This window comes from Carassius auratus, chromosome 27 (genome assembly GCF_003368295.1).
Source record: "Carassius auratus strain Wakin chromosome 27, ASM336829v1, whole genome shotgun sequence".
Taxonomy (NCBI): Eukaryota; Metazoa; Chordata; class Actinopteri; order Cypriniformes; family Cyprinidae; genus Carassius; species Carassius auratus.
The window spans coordinates 4,720,287-4,740,931 of record NC_039269.1 but is presented as its reverse complement, the minus strand read 5'-3'; the positions used below and the strand labels follow the sequence as shown (position 1 = coordinate 4,740,931).

Sequence of the window (20,645 nt, the reverse complement as noted above, 5' to 3'; positions counted from 1 at the left end):
GCCTCTCTCCTCAGCATCATTTGCCTCCAGCATTTCTCTTTGATCCTGTCTGTGTGTTTTTGGACGCTTCTCCCTGCTAATCTGCTACCCAACGCTGCCCTCACGACCTTCACAGCATCGACAAACGAATATATGTCCATCCACACAGCACTGTAATAATCCATGTGAATTAACTGTACATTTACTGAGATGCATCATGTACTGTACTTTTCTGTTAATAAACAGTTTACCATATAGAGCCACTGGGGCCCATCATTGTGACTAAGACATCACAAAACTTCACGCAAGTGTTGTCTAATGATCGGGGTGGCTGTTCTGTGTGAGTATAACAAGGTTGTGTAAAAAAAAAAAAAAATGTTTTTGTCGTGTTGTGTGTTGCTGTGTTGTTTGTATTTCTAGAGGACGCTCTCTAAAACAGCCTCGGAGGGCATCTTTGTTGGGAGTCCTCGGTTCACCTCGATTACTTCAGCGACTGCTCTCTCGTCGGCGTAGTGACAGACATGCTGTATGTTCGGTCGGATCAAGCAATCCTGCATTTAATCCTGACTGATGGATCTAACCCTAGAGCTCCACCTTTAATGGGTCACAGAACAGCAGAAACTAGGACAGTATACACCAAAGTTCAGTCTTCATGCAACTCTTTCAGATTTGGAGAGAAAACAGAAGTTCAGTGTCCTGATTAGAGCTTGGGGCCTCAGTAACTTCAGCCAGTTTGTGGCACTGAGCCTGCAACTGGTAAATATGTAAATATTGTGATTTTGATTGGAAATATCACACTCTTCGCCTATTAATTTTTTTTTCTGGATATATGTATGTTTTGACTAATAATGCAGAAAAACTTCAATGAGAAATTGTTATTAGTTTATAAATGCATGCATGTTTGTATATATATATATATATATATATATATATATATATATATATTGTTGATTACCAGAGACAGTTATTTTGATATATTAAAATTTTTAAAGGTTTTTTTGCAGGTAAATAGGGCAAAAAAAAACAACAACTAATAGTTATCACCTTACTTACCCGGTTGATTGATTACATTGATTATTGCAAACATTTTTTATATTACAAGTTTTCAAAAATGTTATGTTTAAATATGCAAATGAGGCATTATTTAATGAAATATGTGCTCATTTGCATAAATGTCTAGTACAGAAATCTGAACACCAGATGAAGTCAGTTTCAATTTTTTTGTTAATTTTTTTTTGACATATTAGAGTCAAATGTTTTTACAGAGGGAATTCTGGTTATCTTTTTTTGTCACTCCATAATTCAGAAAATACTTTGAACAGCCAGAAAACAATATATTTTCACAATTTTGGGGGGAATAAAATGTTGTATATAATCAAGGAAAATATATATAAACAAATCCCTCTGTAAAAACCTTCAGAATATAGACAGGAATAAAAATGTCAAGTTTGGTGTGTGTAAGTGCTACTGAAGTGGAGATTTATGGCTCAGTGTTGAAGAAAAAACTCATTTTGAGAAAACGGCCTTTAAAAATATGTATTGTAATTGAAATCTATTAACACAAACAGATAAAGTGCTATAAAAGAAACACTTAACAGTGTCTTTTGGATTTTTTCCTTCCACTAGTTTGAAAAAGCACTTTATGAAAAACCAAAAAGCCCAAAATCTCAAAATTGACAGGTGATTGAAAAAACAGTGTTTTTGCCTGCAGTGTCTCACCTTAAAAATACAGAAAAATGTGCTTACAGAAATCCATTTACAGTGTACACATAGATTTCCATTCCTTTTTTTTTAAATCCTGCATATTACATACAAATGATACATTCATGTAATTATAACCACACCTAAAATCATTACATACCACAAATAATCTAAACTAAGCTATTGATTTTTTTTATTTTTTCCAAGTTTGTAATTTTTTATGATATGAATACAGTTAAATTATGCCGTTTACCCTTAATTTTTGATGGGCTTTTTAGCTTGTACTTAAAAGACATTGGCATACAGCCGACTGGTGCAGATTTTCATGAAATGAAAAGTAAGTTTTGTAATTCACAGTCTGATTATAATCATCATCACTTCATCAAGCTTAAATAAACAGCGATCACATCGTTTCATACAGATGGAATAACTTTATTGTTGTTAGACTGAAAAGTAATCAAGCATGCAAACAGCAGATTCCACAGCTGCGTAGAATCATCCAACTGTTTTATTGGAAACAGAGGAGAAACGATCTAGAAGGGAAAAAAACAGATTCAATATCTGTACAGATGAAAATATAATACAATATATACCACTATTGTACACTGGAATACAATATATCAGGAGTGTGGCAGTCGCAGAGAAACAACCTGCACTGGAGTCTGTGTTACATGAAGCAGTAAAACGTTTCTTTTGTGCTGCTCTTTTCACCAACAATATCAATTATGTTCAAAAGCTAATAAACACGCCTACACAGAAAAGTGCTCTGGTATAGATGTTTTTTCGACTTAAAAATCAAAAACCAATTTTGTAAAATCAAAAACTCATCAAGCCTCCGACTTCATCATGAGTCCTTGGACCAAAGTCAGGCCTCGTCCCAATCCTCTAGCTTCTCCTTCTCAGAACAGATTCTCTGTCACGCACAAACACTGCAGAGCAGAGCTGGGGATGCTAAAAGACTCATTAATGCTGTTAACAGCAGTTTTGACCACCTGTTGTTGGCAAAACTGGGTTAAATGCAACAGCTCAGCAAAGTCTCTAGGTTTTTCCATCTGTTTTATCTTCTACCCGGTGACTGAAGCACAAAGCTCAACAACCCAAGCTCAAGGTTTTTATTTTTTTTTGTGTGTGGTTTGTATGAATCAGTTGCCAAGGTGACAAGAAAAATCTGTTTAGAATAGAATGTGGCTATCGTTTTTTTTTCCTGAATGCAAAAGAAAACACTTAAACCATCCTTCATCCCCTCTACTTCGGCATATTAGCATGGCCTAACAATATACTACAGCGCTGAATCAGAATATCCTGAAAAAAAAATCACCCACTCGGCTACTGTCTGTTAAGACTTCCTAAGAGAAGATTTTGCCAGAATCAAGTACATTACATTCCGATACTAAGTGTATGAACTGTCTTGTACTGAACAGTGTTTAAAGAAGAAAGGACATGCAAAACGGTACAACAGAACCTGGGCCACACTAAAGGCAACACTGACAAGGCCAATCTGAGATCACAGGAGAGAAACTCATTCTCAGATGTATGGATACTCCATGCTGATCTGCTGAGAGAGGTTTCTGTGCTCTAACTGTGTAGCTGGACGATAAAATAAATGTGAAATCCAGCTGGAACTCGTTTCCAGGCTTTTACCGCGTAGTGCTCTTTGGATAGACCGCAATGAATTGTGGGTAGAGAGTCAGAACCGTGCTGAAAAGACAAACATTATCAAGGAGACCCTGTTACCTACTAAGTGCACAAACGCAGGGCTGAAGTTTGTGAGACAGTCAGTGATCCAAATTGGAGTAAGAAAGCAGTGAACCCAGCAATGAGGGTCAAAGTGCACTTTGATTATTTAAGTACAATATGGAAACTAGCAAAGCTCAAGAGTGATCTTAAAGGGATAGTTCAACCAAAAACGAAATTTCTGTCAACATCTACTCACCCTCATGTCATTCTGTATGACTTTTTTTTTTCAACAAAACACAAAATACATTGGGATGCAATGTTTTTTGGACCCCACTGACTTTCATTATATGGACAGAAACATTCAAAATATCTCCCTTATGTTCCAAAGAGAAAAAGTAAGGCCTTGGTTTGGAATGACATGACAGTGAGTAAATTAATAACAGTATGTTCAATTTAAGTTGAACTGTCTCTTTAAATCAGTGTGCACCACGTTTATATTTAGGCGAATGAAAGCAGACACTCAATTCCTGTAATAATCATTTCAAATTTCACATCATAAGACTTCGAGAATATTTAAGGAATGCGTTTCACACTCAAAAGACGCACGTGTCAATAAATCGGCTGCACCATTATTTGTTATTTGAATCACAGTGCATGTATGTGTGTTATGACAGGAAGCTCACTCTGCTAAGCGGATAATGAAGTATCAAGATTGGTCCATGGGTTCAAAGGTGCTGGGTGGCTCCGCACCGTGACTTTCCATATCCTCTTGTTTGTCAGGAGCCTCTTCTTCCTTCACATCATGCCTTGCTACAGCGTGCTGGCGCAAGTGTTTGTCCATAGACGCTTGTATGTTTGAGACCATCTCCTGCAGACGCTGCCGTTGGGCCTCGATAACGGCAGGCTCCAGCCCCAAACCGCGGCCCTCGCGTAAAGTGAGCATGCCCGGGGCCACGCGCACCAACTCTTCCCCTGACAATGTTATCTCTTCACCGCGAGCGCTGTTGCTGAGATCCACGCCACTGCTGTGCTGCCGCCTGATTGGTGGGTGTTCTGGAGGGGCGGAACCCAGTGAGTGACCTTTGCCCTGGAAGGCCGTGACAGTCTGCTCTTTCTTGCGCACTGCACCGCCGGCGCCCAATCGCAGGCCGTGAGCGGGGCTTCCCTCACGGCTATGAGAGGCTGCGTCTGAGCGGAGTTGGGAAAGGGCCTCCTGGACGAGCTCCTCCACATCAGGGCCCACTGGAAAATGACCGGCTGTGTCCACACACAGCTCCAAACGCTCCTCTGCAGCACTGAACACAAACGTCTTACCCGACAAATGGGGCAGTGTGCAGTGCTTCCCATCTAACAGACCTTAACACAAGAAAAATAATTTATTAGCAGAGTTTCTCATTGTATGCATAAAGGTGGATGATACAATTTAATAATTTTTCACATTGTCAATTTAATTTTACAAATGTTTACAATATTCCTAAAAATGATAACAATATCTAATAATTTGTATGTATTTGTGGAATAGCAACACACGCACAGAATGATGTATTTGGCATATTTGTAAACAAAAAAATTAATCTAAAAGTTTTAATGTTTAAAAAAAAAACTGAAAAAGAAATATTTCTGGTTCAGAACTATTTTTAGGTCACACCAAGTTAAATAAATATTTGACAAAGACCAGATGAATGGTTAGATGATTTCAAATCATGCTGGAAAACACTGATCATTGGGTTTTACACAAACCTGTGGAGTTTATGCATTCTCTCCTGCTGTCATTGAACATTTACATTTATACAAAGCGACTTATACTGAAATCAAGGCACACATTTAAATTTCCCTGGGAATCAAACCTTCAACCTTGTACGTGCTAGCACCATACTCTACTGCTTGAGCCATATTAAAGCAAAAAGAGGGGTAAATAAAATTCTAAGACATTCTGAAATGTTAATTTTTAAATTCAACTTCTCACATAAATTGTAATGCTCATTGTTAAATTTGTATTTAAATATATTGTCATTGTTTAAATATATGAAATAAACAGCAAAATAGCTGCTTTTCACTACTTTTCTGACTATTGGGCATGTACAGTTAATCTTAATTGTATTACTTTTGACTCCACTGCGTTACATCTCTCAGCCAGTGACAAAAAAAATAAAAAATAATAATTATTCTGTGTTAGTACACAGAAAATAAAACTAAATTATAACTGGTTCTCAAATCCCACCATCACAATACAGTTACTGCAAATGCTTTTGGCAACACATATAATATAGACTTTCATGCCAAGCATATTGTGTGTGAGAAAATGGGAAAAAAGACAGATTACCCATGTCTTTCTTCACAATATTGTAGAAGACTCCTCCTTGTTGGAACAGGTGAGGCAGTTTCTTGGCATATGACCAGACATCTTCACCTGAGACAAACAGAAAAAGAGAGAGGAGAAAAGAAACCCATTAAATAGACAGGTCTCACACACATTGTTTACCATAGATTTAATTTTTGTTCAGCAATCAATAATTACTCATTAAACATGATTGAATAATAATAATAGAATCATCCTGATGTGTAAATTACAAAAATAGGCTTGTATCATACAGTCCAGCGAGTCATAGACACTCTTAAGCAAATGTTGATTCTAGTATGACACAGTCTTCTCATAAAGCAGATCTATAACAGGAGGGAGTGTTTTACCCATAAGTGCTGCCAGGAGACAAAGTGATGACATCTCAAGGTCAATGTTGTCCTGAATTTCCCTGCTACTGGTGCGGCTGAGTCGTGGGTCAGAGTGAGCATGCGTTTGAGGTGTGTGAGAGTGCGTCTGGGTCATGTGAGTATCGGGCGAGCTCTCTTTTAGCGCTTCCACAGATATGCGGTCGCCATGCTGAAGCGCCACGGGTTGGTTCTGGTCCTCAGGACGCGGTGGGGGCAGCTCTCTGGGTGGGAAGCCGTGTCGGATGCACAGCTGTCCGGGCAATAAGTTGAAGACCTGGACAATGGAGTTTTGGAGCTCACCGTAGGTGGTGTGCGGTTGCAGTGTAAGCATGGCCTGCCGCCCATCGCTGGTCGTTACACGTATCTTCTTCTCTCCACTGGGGGGTGGCACTTTAGTGGGTGTGGGAGGAGCAGAGGATGATGAAGAGGAAGGAGATGGTGGGCGGGGATCCTGCTGGCGCAAGCGGTCTGTGCTACGCCGCTGGGACAAGGCCGCCTGCTCGCTGATGCTATGTTGCAAGACCCTCTCGGTTTTACTCATCACCAGCTCTTCTTTATGCAGGGTTTTGCCTTTCTGTCCCGTCAAGATGATTTTAGTAGGAGGGTGAGTGGTTGATTCGCTCCCATCTCTCCCATCCTGAACATGAGCACCTTCGATGGCAACTGGATTGTATTCATCTTGGCTCCTCTTGGCAGTGTGATGCAAGATGGTGTTCACCACTTTTTGGACTAGAATCTCACTTCCGAACTCTCCGGGAAAGTGCTTCGTGACAAGTCGCATCGTCACGTCATAAACATTGCTGTTGAGAGTCGGATCCGTTTCATACTGGAACCAATAAACGGTCTCTCGCACCACACGGCCGCCCCACTCCAGAGTGATAGGGAAAGCTTCGGGAAGATTATCGTACTCCTTCCCCTCCCAGAAGTGTTTGAACCCGCACCCACACTTCCCACCTTGTGAGTGAGTGTTGGTACGGTCTCCATCCAAATAGACGACAGAGCCGTCGCCATGAACGCGTCGCACTGAAGTACCGTGACACCAGGTGCAAGCCGTGAGTGAGCCAAGCTTGTAGTCGGGCACCAGCACATCTTTTTCTGGGTTATAGGAACAAACCAAACTATTTAAAGGAAAGCTGTAGTTCTTGTCCGCCCGCAGAGTCCCGTGAGTCGACTTGGCCAAGTTGTAGAGTTTCCCTCCCGGTATGAGCCACTCTGCTGGGACGTGGAGCTCTGAAAGAGCATTGCAGACAAGGCAGCGATGGAGACGACCCTCCTGAACAGATTTCTTAGCCGCTTCTGTCACCTCCTCCGGCTGCACGCCGATCACTCCAGTGCGTCGGTATATATACTGGTGGACATCGGCGACTAGAGCGGGGTGGATGCCGTGCTTGTCCATGAAGACATCCTCCATCACGCCTACGAGCCGCAGCAGGTACTTATCCTGCAGGCTCCGTTCGCCACCGATCACACAGCTTCCATTGGAGTCCAAGCTCACGTATTTGCGAATCAGCTCTTGAGGAACACCCCAAGCTTTCGGGAGCAATGCAGCTGGTAGACGGGGCAAAGGCAAGCCCTTGATGCCCACGAGGGGTAGATAGTGATTTCTGCCAGAGCTACTCCAGGCGATGCAGATGGGCTTGTTCAGAGTGCCATCTTTTCCTCGGCACTGCTCCTCTGGAACCAGGCCTGGCAGGAAAGTGGCGGAGTAATCGCCCGAGCTGCGCATGCCACTCAGGGAGTCCAACAGGATTATGGGTCTGTGCAGTACATTCGCCAGGCCGAATATGTGAATGTTCCTAAGCCCCAGGGGAACGCCTTCTGGAGGAACAAACAATGGGTCACACTCATTAATGATATCTTCCCATTCTGCAGCATCTATAAAGTCCTGGAAAAGGGCTTTGTAGCGGTCGAGGTTCTGCTTGAAATTGAGTTTTAGGTTTTCTCGAAGGGCATGCCAGAAGAGCTCACGTCCAACTAGTGCTCTGGACACGGCGTGCACCAAGCAGTGTCCGTCTCCATCCACATGCACGGGAATAAGACACTCTCTATTCAAGTTTGCTTTCTTGATTTCCTCCAAAGTATCATGAAGGTAGATCAAGCTCCCTGACCTGTCCCGTCCATACCCAACAGTGGACACATGCTCTTGCTCGATGAGAAAAGCACGGTCCCCAAGAAGCGAGCAGTCGAAGATCTCTCCCTGGTTCATTTCCTTCAAGAGTTTGGCCGTGCCTGTCTGTTTGTCCATGCCATAGCGGGTGAGGATGGGAGACAGCAGCTTGCAGTGATAGTTGGACAGTCCCATCACTTTCACCAGCTCGGAGCCCTTTTTAGGAGGGCCTGACACACCCAGCAAAGCATTTCTCAGCAAATTATGAAGAACTACATCTGGGTCAGTTACTTCCTCCACATTCGCGAGGTTCTTCTGCTCGTGTCTCTGGCCGCATTCAGTGCACTCGATGCTCATGGAGGTGTGTGCGGGGAAGAAGAGCTTCGCCTGGCACTGCGGGTCCGGGCACATCCCGCATAAAATGCGCCTGTCCTTCTGCTTTGAGCCCGGAATCAACGACATAGTCCAATCTAATATACCGTTTGACGCATCGGTTTACAAAAACATCGCTGTCTAATCAGAGACGAGCGAGAGAAAATTATGTCACCTCACGCAGTTTCTGTTTTCCAGAAACAAACACAACACGGAAGCGGTTCCGTAACACAATGTGACCTTATGGGTAGCGCAAGGCATGTTGGGAGATGACGTTTTTAACCGCATTGGGCTAGAGGTCTTCTAACGACATTATTTAAAAAAAAGAATTAAAACTTATACTATTATCTTACAGAAACGTTTGGCTTTTCTTTTATTTACGAAATGCAATATTTGTTTACTACCGACTGGGACGACTAATGCGATATAACAACAAAAGTGACTTTGACAAAACTACAATAACCACAATACAAAGAAGGCCAAAGGTTGTGTTGTGTTTATTTACTTCAGCAATCTTTACATGGGCGTGAGAATAAACTGCAGTTGTTTAAGGTAAGTTACATAAACATACAATGTTTCATACATTGTTTCTTCCTCTTTCTCATAGAAATCGATCACAGGCTGCAAAAAATGTAATGTTATATTATATAAGCTATAGCAAATAATATTGTTTATTATAATGTGATTTAATATTTAAAAATTAAAATATTACATAGAAGAAATAGTTAATAGTATATATATATATGTAACTCATGATGGTGATTGGTAAAAAATAAATAAAAAATAACCATATATATATATATATATATATATATATATATATATATATATTACCAAATCACATCATCATGTGAGTTACAAAAAGTGAATAGGCAATGTCGTTAATGTAATCTTTTAACTGTGCATCATTTTCAAGCAATATTTTTTGTCGAATTACGCAAGTAATAAATAGCACACAAAATAGTAAAACTAGTATTGAAATGAATTTGGCCAAATCTGAAAATATATTAAATTGCAATTCCCATCACACAATGCTATGTGGAGGAAATGTTCTAAACCTTCAGAAAAATTGTTTACAGAACTACTTGTCATTTTTAAAGAGCATTTTCTTATTATAAGTGATTACCAATAAGAACATAAATAATGATTTTATTTTTTTATTTATTTTTTTTTTTATTGTTGCTTATTTTGTGATATGAACAAAGCGATTTTTTTTTATTATTTCCTTTTTTATTTATTTTTAAATAATAAATAATCGATTTTAAACCCATTCTGGGTTGGCCTAGAAAACGTCAGGACCGAGCAGCGTTTCCGCTTCTGCCTAGCCATGCGTTATATAAATCAGCAGCTGCGAGAGGAAAAGAGGACTAGCGGAAGAGAGGAAGTGAAAGACAGGAAGACTGCAAGAGAGCAACAACAGCGGAGCTCTGTGTCTGTTCACTGTGACCGGACAAGAGATGATATTATGAACCGATTAACATATTGGATAAATATACAGTTAATTTAAAACATTGATTAATTCCAATTTATGGACAGATCCAGATATCAGATTACAAATTTATTACCTTTACCCAAAGAAACCGTACATTTTCTGCTGAGATTATTAGTTCGGAAGAGAGTTTGTATCAGATAATACCTTAGATTTAGTAAATAAACAACGCACTTCGGTAACTTTATTAGCATGCCTTATATCGATGTGATCTGATGAAATGATTGTTTTGTGGAGCGGAAGATCAGATGTGTTCAGAGACGATTAAACAGAGTTTCAACACCAGAAGGAATTCAGAGAGGTGTGTAACGTGTTGTACCTATAAATAAAGCTACATAATAGATATTGTGTAACTCCACAGTTTCCATTTGTTAACACTGGTTAACGACATTCACTTCTTCAGAAGCTATATTAAAAGCAGAAGTTGTATTAATTAATATTATTAAATATCAGAGATAAACAAATACTGTAAAAACTTCGTTAACACTTTATTTTAATGTGAGCTTGTTACACGTTGCATGAATTTACTACTGACTCAGAACTTAAATGGATTATTACACTCTAACAAGGTCACCTTAACATAAGAAAAGAGTAACCAAAACTTAATTGCTTGTTGTTAGTTTACTTAAATACATGCACCGACTATCATTTAATAATGGGACCTTGCTATAATGTGAAATAATATGTACCTACGGGTGGCGCTGTAGAACTGCAGTTTATGATTGATCTGCTTTGCATTAATATTTAGTTTGTGTTCCAGATGGATGAGGTATTGGAGAAGTTTCTGGAAGATCAGAAATCAAAGATAGCAGAGGAGAAGGCATGTCTGGAACAGGAGCCCCCTTACATGGAGATGAGGGTGAGAGAGAGTTAATGACGGGGGTAAAGAGAATGTGTGACTGGTCTTCATTTTAATGTTGTTAAATATTAATGTATCAGAGGCGGACAGGCCACGTTCTTCAGAAAGAGAACATCCCTCCACACGCAAGTCAGCAAGGTATAGCTTTGTTTGCAATTTAATGTGGTTGCAAATGAATTTCTGTTACATGTATACCTGGTTTTCAAGGTGTGTATGTGAAATTTCACCACGTAGATGGAGTTAGCTTGCCACTCGGAGAGGAATATGAGAGAAAGAAACACAAACTGCAAGAGGAACTCAGGAATGATTACAGGAAATACAAGGCAGAGGTGAGACACAATGGCAAAACCAGTACAAACACCATAGAAGCCCACAGATCCAGAATCTTATTTCTCACTATCTTTTTGTCACTTGCAGAAAGACCACTTTGAAGCTTGTGACATTCACACAGTTCAAGAGAGAAGACGAATACCCAGGGTACACTATTTGGTCAAAAGCATGATTGTTTTGGTTTGCCTTCCTCCTTCTGTACTGTACCTCACAGTTTTTGAGGTTGACATTTCACTTCCTGTGTCTGCCACTTTCATAGCTCTTATATTTGCTGTCATTTTGAACAGCTGAGTATTCTGATAGAGTATGATTATATTTTAAGCAATGTTTGTTACACTTACTAAAAATTACTATTGTATAATGGCGTTTTTGACACTACCCACACTCCCTTCCAACTTCTTCTGAACTACTTTATTAGTAAAGCCACATCACCTGCTAGTGCCTCATACATTACCACGATATTACTGTCTTGATATTATTACTGTACCATGGTTCTGCCAAAGTACCATTTTATAAGGGCAAATCTATCTCGCTCACTTATTTAGACAGTCCGTGTAAGGGATGTGGCCACCCTTACAGAGGTGTGTGGACTGGGATGGGGTGTGTGTAGCTCTGAGGAAGACTGCAGTGATGAAGAACTCAAGCTTTTGCAAGGGAGGCGACATCAGAGAGAGAGAGACACCAGGACAGCAAACAGGTGAGGACAGAGACAGAGGGAAAGATGTTTACAACTGCTGGCTCTTGAACCCATTTTATTCTATATGGGCTGATTCTGAATTTTTTATTGACATATATATTTATTTATATATATTAAGAGTGTCATCTTTATCTCTGCCTCTCTCTTTCTCATAAGAAGAGGGGAATTGTTCACAGAGATGGGACAACAGACAAGCAAGCTACAGCACAGAAACAGGTCAAAGATCCAAAAAAGATTTTTTTTAATGTCAGGATAGATTTCACATACATTCATCTCTTCTCCTTCACTGTTGTTCACTTCACTTTTGTAGAATGTCGACATCCAATTGCGACCCAAGCCAATGAAAGATCTGTATCTGTGGCCAGTCAGGACACAGTTTGCACCACAGGACTTTTAATAGGTATGAGTTTAGTATCATGATTCTGATTGGTTAGAGGTCCCTTTTACTGCTCTGATTGGTTTAATAACTTCATATAATTGCTTCATTCGATGGAGAATAATTCTAATTAGAATTTTTTTTTTTTTAAGGAATACTTCACCTAAAAATTAAAATTCTGTCATTTATTTTTTCATTTATCACAAACTGTCATAACAAAACTGTGGAACAGTTTTTTTTTTTTTTTTTTGCCATACTTTGGAATTAAGTGGGCTTACTTTGGAAGTAAAAATAATTTCCAAAAAAGCAGGTTCCCCATGTCCCCAAATCTTTCTTTTTTGTTCTGTGGACAAGGAAAGTAAAACAGTTTGGGAAATGTAAATGATGACAGGATATTCATTCATTTAACAGATTTTAAGGCTCAGGCTTCTGAAGTGGCTGATTTTGTTTGACAGGTGCAGTGGGTCTGGAGGGCACACTGCGGAGGAAAAAGGAGCGTTACAGACATGAACTACAGGAACAAATCGCAGAGAAACAGAGTCACCGGAGGAGGTGTGTGTTAGGGCTATTAGAATGGCCGAAAAACTAAATTCAAATTTTGTTCTAAGATATTATCAATATTCAAATACTCAAAAAAGCATGAATTCCGTTAGGGGGAAAAAGCTTTTGGTTTCTCATCTGAGGCCACAAGAGGACGCATCGAGCAAAAATATTACTAAAGCACGTTTCTTTAAAGCAATAAAATAACATGACTGTCTTTGAAAGAATGCATAGTGTTCAAATAATGTTTATAAATCACATATACTTAATTACACTTATGCAGAAAAAACAACAAAGTCTCGAGACATTTTTTTAAAACGTTGAACTTAAATTTTACATGTCTTTCTAAACATTCGGCTCTCTTGTGGGAGACGCGAGTGCAACAGTGATAGATTTCCCTCTAGAAAATGAGATAAATATGCGTTCTGAAAAAAACTTTTTATGCAGTATTTTGAATGAGCAGTCTCATGACGTTCCAAACCCAATTTTCTTTTTTTTTTGTGGACTACAAAAGATAAGTTGGGCAGAACATTCATGCCACTCTCATGAACAACCCCTGTAATTCAACTCTTTTTAGGGAGAAGGAACTGGACCTGAGAGTTTCAACAGATGCTGAGAAAAAGGTAACACTGTGTGTGTTTGCGTGTGTACATATTTGTTGACATTGTGCTGATTTTCTGACACTTACCTTTAAAGCAGCTCTTTGTGAGTGAGGCGCCTGCGTACAGAAAGCAACCCAGGGATAACATCATCCGCCTGCACACTGCTGAGACTCCTGAGGGTGTTCTGCAATACAGGACAGACCCTATTTCACCCTGCAGGTATATATGAGTATACATGAGTGCAAACACAAAACACACATATTTGAACATTCCGTTCTTCAAGCTCACAAACATGTTTTTTTTTTTCTGTAGGATGCCTTTTGTCCTTACTCAACTCCCATTCCTTACAGATGACTATAAGACTCCAAATAATGATGCTGAGAGTTTGCTGAGTCCCAATAGAGCCTGTAAGACCCCTATGACACCGCAAATTACGTTAAATATGAGTTTACTTGCATTGAGGATAAACATGGTTTTGTGCACGCAGTGAAAGATTGGATGCAGGAGTATTTTTTTTTTTATTACTCCCTCTGTGTGTGTCTCAACAGATTGCCCAATAACAGGGGTTTCTTTTTCATCATCATCAGGAGAGCCACACCCACTCAGTCCACACAGGAGAAGCACTCACAGACAGTAAGAGTGCAACAGACTCAAACTGTTTAGAAACAGGCAGTAAAACCAGATGTTGTTGTCTTGAAGCAGTTGTTGGATCTTGTTAACTTTGTAGCTCTTTGACTGTACCCAAGATTGGCAAACACAAATATATTTCTTCCTATAAAATGTATCATGTAGACACATAACTGTGACTGTAAATAATGTGTTTTAGGCAGAGGAGTGACATATTTTGAGTATACTGATATTTGGGATGGTGTCTAGTTTGGGCTTTTTTTGATTGACCATTGGGCTAGTTTTGAATGTATAACCCAAGGTATTTTTTTCTCACTCTCAAAGACACAGTTTTAAACCATATGCCTGTAGCAGACAATTAATACACATCTTGTTTTTGGGGTGTTTTTGTGCTTGATGTGTGTTTCAGGAGGATTGTGGGTGAGAATGAAGTTGTGAGTTCAGGTCTTTTAGCGTTTCCTGCACATCACGCAAAGACAAACAGCCTCAACTATAAAGAGGAGCTCAGAAAGCAGGTGTGCTATTACTTATTCACTGAGGGGTGTGTCCTTATTACATATTATACAGTATTTCTTAATTACATAGTCAAAGGTGGGTCTGTCTTCATGAACAGTAGGTTTATTCTAACTTCCAAGATGAAAAAGAGCATTAGAAAGCTTATTAGGCTGTTTGTTTGTGTGCCCTGTGAGTAGATAGAGGAGCGGGCCGCACAGAGGAGGGTGGACAGAGAGGAGAAGCGAAGACTGGAAGCTGAACTTGAAGCTGATATGAGAGCATATGAACCCTGGGGAAGAGGCGGAGGCGGTGCACCACTCAGAGACAGCACTGGAAATCTAATCAGTATGATTTATTTAGTATGATTTAATGTCCTGTTAGCCTGCTTGTTATGAAACATGTGATTATAGAAATGGTCTGTGTGTGTGTGTATGTGTAGCTGATCTGAAGCAGATGCATCTTTTGAATGAAGCAGCTGCAGCACCACCACCACAAAGACCGGAGAGGCCAGGTAACATGCTAACACATGTTTTAGTTTACATACAAACATGCATGATGTGTCTTTAGTGATTGTTTGCATCCTCAAGTTGAATGTGTGTATTTGAAGGATTTGTTGAGACACACACTCCACAGTTTGCAAGAGGAAATGTGTTTAATCAGATCCTGCCACCCCAGCAACTACTGGAGCAAGACCAATACAAAGCTTACCTGAAACAACAGGTACACACATGCACTACTGATCGAGTTTTAAGTTTGTAGGGTTAAAAAAGTGACTTTTATTTAAAAACATATGAAAAAATATTACCAACACAACAACAGACTTATGAACGCTTGTTTTAACACATGCATTCTTGTCTTAGGACAACTTTTATTAACTTTTTTGATCCACTTCAAATGTTATATATATATACACCGTATACACAGATTCATGACATTCATGCATATATTTATAAATTATAAATAGTCTATCACAGATATTCAATGTGGTTAAATGATTGGATTCCACTGTACCTGTATATAAACAATGATCTTTCTTGTGTTTGTCTGTGACATTAGATAGAAGAAAAGCAAAGGAAGCAGGCGGAGGAGAGAGAGCGGATGAGGGAAGAAGAGGAGAGGGAGGACAGACGACTGGCAGAACAGAGAGAGAAAATCAGGAGAGAGTATGAAGAAGAGCAGGAGAACAGAAAACGCAGAGAGATGGAGGTCAGACAAACACAGATGCACTCCTGCCCTGTCTTATTTAATAATGTAATAATTGTTCACTTCAAGTAAAGGGAATTTAAGTGCTTAAGGAATGCCATGAAATACATTTCGTCATGTTTCATTTTCTAGTCCATTATGTCATTCTGATGGCCTCAGACCATCTCAGTGACCAGCACCACTGATTTTAAGTAGCCTTATCTCTTGCAGCAAAAGCTGAAGAATGAAGAACTTACTCGTCTTGTGGAAGAGAGACGGAGGGCTGCAGAGAAAAAGAAAAAAGAAGAAGAAGAGAAAGAGAGAGCAGCTGTAAGAAAACAGGAAGAGCAAGAGAGACAAATACGACAGCAACAGGTGTCTGAAAGTGAAATTTACTTGAATGAGCTGTCTTAAACACTATATATATATATTTAAGCTAAATTTGCTGAAAATTTCTCTAGATGTAGTGAGTATGTGACAGTATTGTCATCATTTTTTTAGGTTCAACGTGCACCTTCCCCTCCCATCCCAACCCTACAAAATAAACACAGAAACCCTTCAAATGCTACGGTAACAAAAACTGCCTTTATTTGAACTGACAATCATTACAAATGCTCATGTTCACCTCATGTGTATAAAATTGTGTATACATACATTCAATGTAATGGGTGTGGCATATTTTGGGTTTTGCTATTTGTAATGGTGTGAGTGGGCAATTTCTGCCATGCAGATCTGGCAACCATAATTATCCAATTACCAAAACTCTATAATCTTTACTTTAGCTAGCTGCAAACAACCACATTCACTTCTCACTTACTAATATATACATTTTGCAGGATTTCTCTGCGCTTCGGGCTTCTTCGCCTCCAGAGAACAGAAACAACCAGAGAACAGAGAGTAAACACTCATACATATACACACATACTGTATCACGAGGGAGATCTCCTATTGGCTTTTTTTGTTTAGATATGATCTAACAATATTGGCTATACCCTAAACCTGACCTTTACAGAAATTATTTGCTATTTGCAGATTTGAATGTAAAAAATTGAGCCATTATTAATTATCAGAGGTCCCCTAAATTTGGGTGATTTCAGGATTATCTACCATTATGCTCAAAATATCCTCACATATTTTTTGGAGGGTTTACTATATTTGTTTTCTTCAGAGGACAGAAGTGAGGTTGTTAATGAGCTGTGTGCGTTAAGAAGACGTCTGCGCAGTGAACAGCGGCGTCTGGAGGAGCAGCTCTTGCAGACGGAGTGGGAGCATTTTCCCTCCCCTTTCAATGACAGGTACTGCACAGTTATTTTGGTGATGTTTAAATCGAATGTTTTAGTTTAACAATAAAGGGATGTTTTAATAATTAGTCAACATGTACATGAATACAGCAGGTCAGAAAAGCATCAGCCTTTCCTGGACTTGGCTGGTTTCATCGGATTTTGCTAAATGAGCTGTTTTTTATGGACTTCACTTCACTAGAAAACTCTTTCCAGTTAATGAGGATCAGTAATCTGTGATCTCTCAACCTAATGGTTTATAATTTTGCTTTCTTGAAGGAAATTATGCTTTGGAATTATCTCTACAGCAATATTCCCGATGGATACACCCTAAAAGGAATCAAAGTAATAAAGATGTGATGTTTATAGTTTTTTTTTTTTTTTACATGACAAATATGTGTAATGAAATCCTTGATTGCATTGAGTACAGATCTAAAATATATGCATAATGAAATCCAAATGTATCGTATTTACAAAAAAAAAATATATATATATATCTTTCAGCTACAGCTACATCACTATACCAGGGAAATAATTGTTCTCTGCTTTATGTGCAACACTAATATTTAACAATATAGAGCTTTGTGTGTGTTTGCAGGCACAGGACGGATGTGTTTGACATGGCTCGTTTGCGTATGCCTGTGCGAGGCCCCTCCGCCCGTGGCACTGAGCCAATCAGCTCAAAGGAAGCCGATGACATCATGTACAGGGGTAAAAACTGGCAATAAATAAATACTGTGACTGAAATGAGAGTTTAATTCTAGTTTGGTCTTATGTTAATCCATTTTTGTGTACCTTTGACACCTTTTTTATTTTTTCAGATGCATTTATGCCTCTTGCTAGAACAAGGAATTCTGTAAGTTTTCCTCTGACTATGAATGTAAGACGTGCTTGTAACTTCCGTTGTGTTCTGCAGTGCTAGAAGCATGCTGCATCAGTACTGAATGATGGTTAACATGCCAGTTCTGTTTTTCTGTCACACAGAGGAACAGAGATGTTGAGGGGGGACGAGGATCTGTGCTTCTGTCAGAAAGTGAATTTATTGGTGGGATCATATTTCTTTAACTGCTTGATGATTGTAACCAAAATAAATCACAGTATTATATACAGTGGTCCCAAAATTAGTTTGGGCACTTAATGTATTAATGTCGTTCCATTTTGTAATAAAACATCAAACCAAGTGCCCTTAAGAAAATATGACACTTTATCAACAATATTTCACAAGATGATGTTTATTTTCATATTCTTATACAATTTCACTTTCTTATACATCAGTTTTTGTTTGTTTGTTTGAATACACACTGCTAATCGCTAGCTGCTGGTGTACAGTTGTCATATTATTTATCATTAGATCAGAATGGAAATGCTTTCCCAGTTCCTCCAGACGTTGAGAGGAAATCTGCCAAACAGTCTGCACGAGAGCGACGCAGACTAGCAAACCTGCAGGTAATTCACACTGAAACATCTAAATATATGTCTGTAATAGTGACATACAGACTCAACTGCAAAAAATACTGATAGAATTGCATGCTATTGCAATTTATTTTCTGATTTTTTCTTCACATATCAGTTGATTCATTTTTATATATTTTAGACAAACGTGTAGTTATCAGAAAAAACTAAATTTTGAACAGTTTATGATATGCAATATTTCAACTCTTTCAAACAAACAAAAAAAGACAACATTTACTCATTTATATATAGTTTTTTTTACTGATAGCATCCCAGGAGACACCTCATGAAGTCAGAATGTCCAGAGCGGTAATCTAAGCATTGGCTTATTACCTTGAAGTAACTAACATATCTTTTAAAAGCTTTTTTCCCCTGAGTTACATATGCATAATTTATAGTGAAAGAATGGTGACTCATACTCCGAATTAGCACTCGTGCATTTATCCCATCCAAAGTGCGTGCACACACATAGCAGTGAACACACACCTGAAGCAGTGGGCAGTCATTTTTTTGGGGAGCAGTTGGGGGTACAGTGCTTTGCTCAAGGGCACCTCAGTCGTAGTATTGTAGGTTCGTAGAGAGCACTGTACATTCACTCCCCCACCTACAATCCCTGCCGGTACAAGACTCAAACTCGCAACCTTTGGGTTACGAGTCCAACTCTCTAACCATTAGGCCATGACTTATATCGTCAGAAAGTTGATTCATTTCACCAATACTATTCAAAAAGTGAAACTTGTATATTATAGTCATTCTTTACACACATACTGATATATTTCAAATGTTTGTTTCTTTAAATTTTGATAATTATAACTGACAACAAAGGAAAATCCCAAATTCAGTATCTCAGAAAATTAGAATATCCCTATTGCTTGTACACTTTTTTTTTTTACCACATCTTTTCCTTCCCTTCACCTCTCTATTAATGTGCTTGGACACAGAGCTCTGTGAACAGCCAGCCTCTTTTGCAATGACCATTTGTGTCTTGCCCTCCTTGTGCAAGGTGCTAATAGTCGTCTTTTGGACAACTGTCAAGTCAGCAGTCTTCCCCATGATTGTGTAGCCTACAGAACTAGACTGAGAGACCATTTAAAGGCCTGTGAAGGTGTTTTAAGTTAATTAGCTGATTAGTGTGGCACCAGGTGTTTTCAATATTGAACCTTTTCACAATATTCTAATTTTCTGAGAAACTGAATATGGGATTTTCCTTAGTTGTCAGTTATAATCATCTAAATTAAAAGAAAGTAAGCATTTGAAATATATCAGTCTGTGTGTAATGAATGAATATAATATAATATGTAATTATTGAAATAAATCAACTTTTTGATGATATTCTAATTATATGACCAGCACCTGTATATGTGTGTTTAGTCTGCAGAGAACAAGGCAGTGCAGCTGCAGCCGCAGCCCTTCAATATAAGGAAGCTCAGAGACACAAACACTCCCAGGAAGAAGGGACTACAAGCCTTCAGCCATCACAACACCACAGCAGGTGTGTGTGTGTATGTCTCTGAATGTTTTATGATTTTGGAGATGCACAACTTGTTTCATTTATGTGTTTAGGAGGCTGCTTGGATGATGATGAGGAAGCAAATCGTGGTGATGGGCATTTTACCCTGCAGTCTCCTGGCAGGCCCAGCTCTATTGATACAGCCACTACAGAGCCCTGGATTCGAGCGGAGTCATCAGACACACTTAGGAGGCTAATGTCCGCCTCTGAACTTTAAGATTGGCCATTACATGCATAACCGCACTGAGTGTGTGAGCTTGTTATTGCAATGCAGTATAGGATGTTTCATGTAGTCTTCAAATCTCTTAAATAAAAGGATGATCAGCAGAATCTCTGTGAGATCAACTGCATCACAAAATCTCTTTTGTAAACCTGACTTTTGGATCCAGAGGGAATGATACATTTCTTATCTTTCTGGGCTTTTTTTTTAGTATTAAGACAATAATCTTAGCTTTTTTACTGATTTTTTTTTAAGTGTTTTTACACTAGGATCACCTGCTCTCACCGTGAATGATAACTGTAATGATTAATTTTTAAAAGTCATTCAGAATTTAAAAATTAAAATGGCAAAATCCACACCTCTATTACATGAAGGTGGCACTTTCAGAACAATTTTTGTTTTACAGCTGATGAATGAGAAAAACATTAACAGCTAATCAGA

At 39.0% G+C, this 20,645-nt stretch overlaps 2 protein-coding genes across 7 annotated transcripts; one reads left to right on the top strand and one right to left on the bottom strand.

The window, feature by feature from the left end:
- Window positions 1–2,094: 2,094 nt before the first annotated feature.
- Window positions 2,095–8,799, bottom strand: LOC113045149 (deubiquitinating protein VCIP135-like). Of its 2 annotated transcripts, XM_026205345.1 has the most exons (4): window positions 6,046–8,799; window positions 5,681–5,767; window positions 4,041–4,713; window positions 2,095–2,213 (listed from the first exon to the last, which is right to left on the bottom strand). In XM_026205345.1, the coding sequence occupies exons 1-3, from the start codon at window positions 8,633–8,635 to the stop codon at window positions 4,064–4,066; spliced, it is 3,327 nt and encodes a 1,108-aa protein (XP_026061130.1). In that variant the 5' UTR covers window positions 8,636–8,799; the 3' UTR covers window positions 2,095–2,213; window positions 4,041–4,063. The 2 variants fall into 2 exon arrangements, with proteins under 2 accessions (XP_026061130.1, XP_026061129.1); XM_026205344.1 differs by having other exon boundaries at window positions 2,095–4,713.
- Window positions 8,800–9,909: 1,110 nt separating this feature from the next.
- On the top strand, window positions 9,910–20,310 carry LOC113045140 (centrosome and spindle pole-associated protein 1-like). 5 transcript variants are annotated; one of them, XM_026205331.1, is made up of 28 exons: window positions 9,910–10,335; window positions 10,795–10,893; window positions 10,974–11,031; window positions 11,128–11,222; window positions 11,311–11,370; window positions 11,769–11,920; window positions 12,077–12,148; window positions 12,244–12,320; window positions 12,752–12,848; window positions 13,414–13,459; window positions 13,533–13,657; window positions 13,751–13,845; window positions 13,987–14,071; window positions 14,475–14,580; window positions 14,758–14,905; window positions 15,000–15,071; window positions 15,168–15,280; window positions 15,617–15,766; window positions 15,974–16,117; window positions 16,244–16,312; window positions 16,579–16,639; window positions 16,911–17,037; window positions 17,621–17,733; window positions 17,844–17,878; window positions 18,007–18,067; window positions 18,374–18,468; window positions 19,846–19,966; window positions 20,038–20,310. In XM_026205331.1, exons 2-28 carry the CDS (start codon window positions 10,795–10,797, stop codon window positions 20,199–20,201), a joined length of 2,640 nt encoding a protein of 879 aa, XP_026061116.1. In that variant the 5' UTR covers window positions 9,910–10,335; the 3' UTR covers window positions 20,202–20,310. The 5 variants fall into 5 exon arrangements, with proteins under 5 accessions (XP_026061116.1, XP_026061112.1, XP_026061113.1 ...); XM_026205327.1 differs by lacking the exons at window positions 9,910–10,335; window positions 10,795–10,893; window positions 10,974–11,031 and having other exon boundaries at window positions 11,141–11,222; window positions 12,080–12,136; window positions 12,231–12,320; window positions 15,959–16,117; XM_026205328.1 differs by lacking the exons at window positions 9,910–10,335; window positions 10,795–10,893; window positions 10,974–11,031 and having other exon boundaries at window positions 11,141–11,222; window positions 12,077–12,136; window positions 12,231–12,320; window positions 13,536–13,657; window positions 15,959–16,117.
- Window positions 20,311–20,645: the final 335 nt, after the last annotated feature.

Coding starts and splice junctions, on each gene's coding strand:
- LOC113045149 (XM_026205344.1), bottom strand. CDS start 8,635: ATGTCGTTGATTCCGGGCTCAAAGCAGAAGGACAGGCGCATTTTATGC. Junction 5,768..6,045: donor TCTCCTGGCAGCACTTATGG/GTAAAACACTCC, acceptor TGTTTGTCTCAG/GTGAAGATGTCTGGTCATAT. Junction 4,714..5,680: donor TATTGTGAAGAAAGACATGG/GTAATCTGTCTT, acceptor TCTTGTGTTAAG/GTCTGTTAGATGGGAAGCAC.
- LOC113045140 (XM_026205331.1), top strand. CDS start 10,795: ATGGATGAGGTATTGGAGAAGTTTCTGGAAGATCAGAAATCAAAGATA. Junction 11,921..12,076: donor GACACCAGGACAGCAAACAG/GTGAGGACAGAG, acceptor CTTTCTCATAAG/AAGAGGGGAATTGTTCACAG. Junction 12,149..12,243: donor AGAAACAGGTCAAAGATCCA/AAAAAGATTTTT, acceptor ATGTCGACATCC/AATTGCGACCCAAGCCAATG.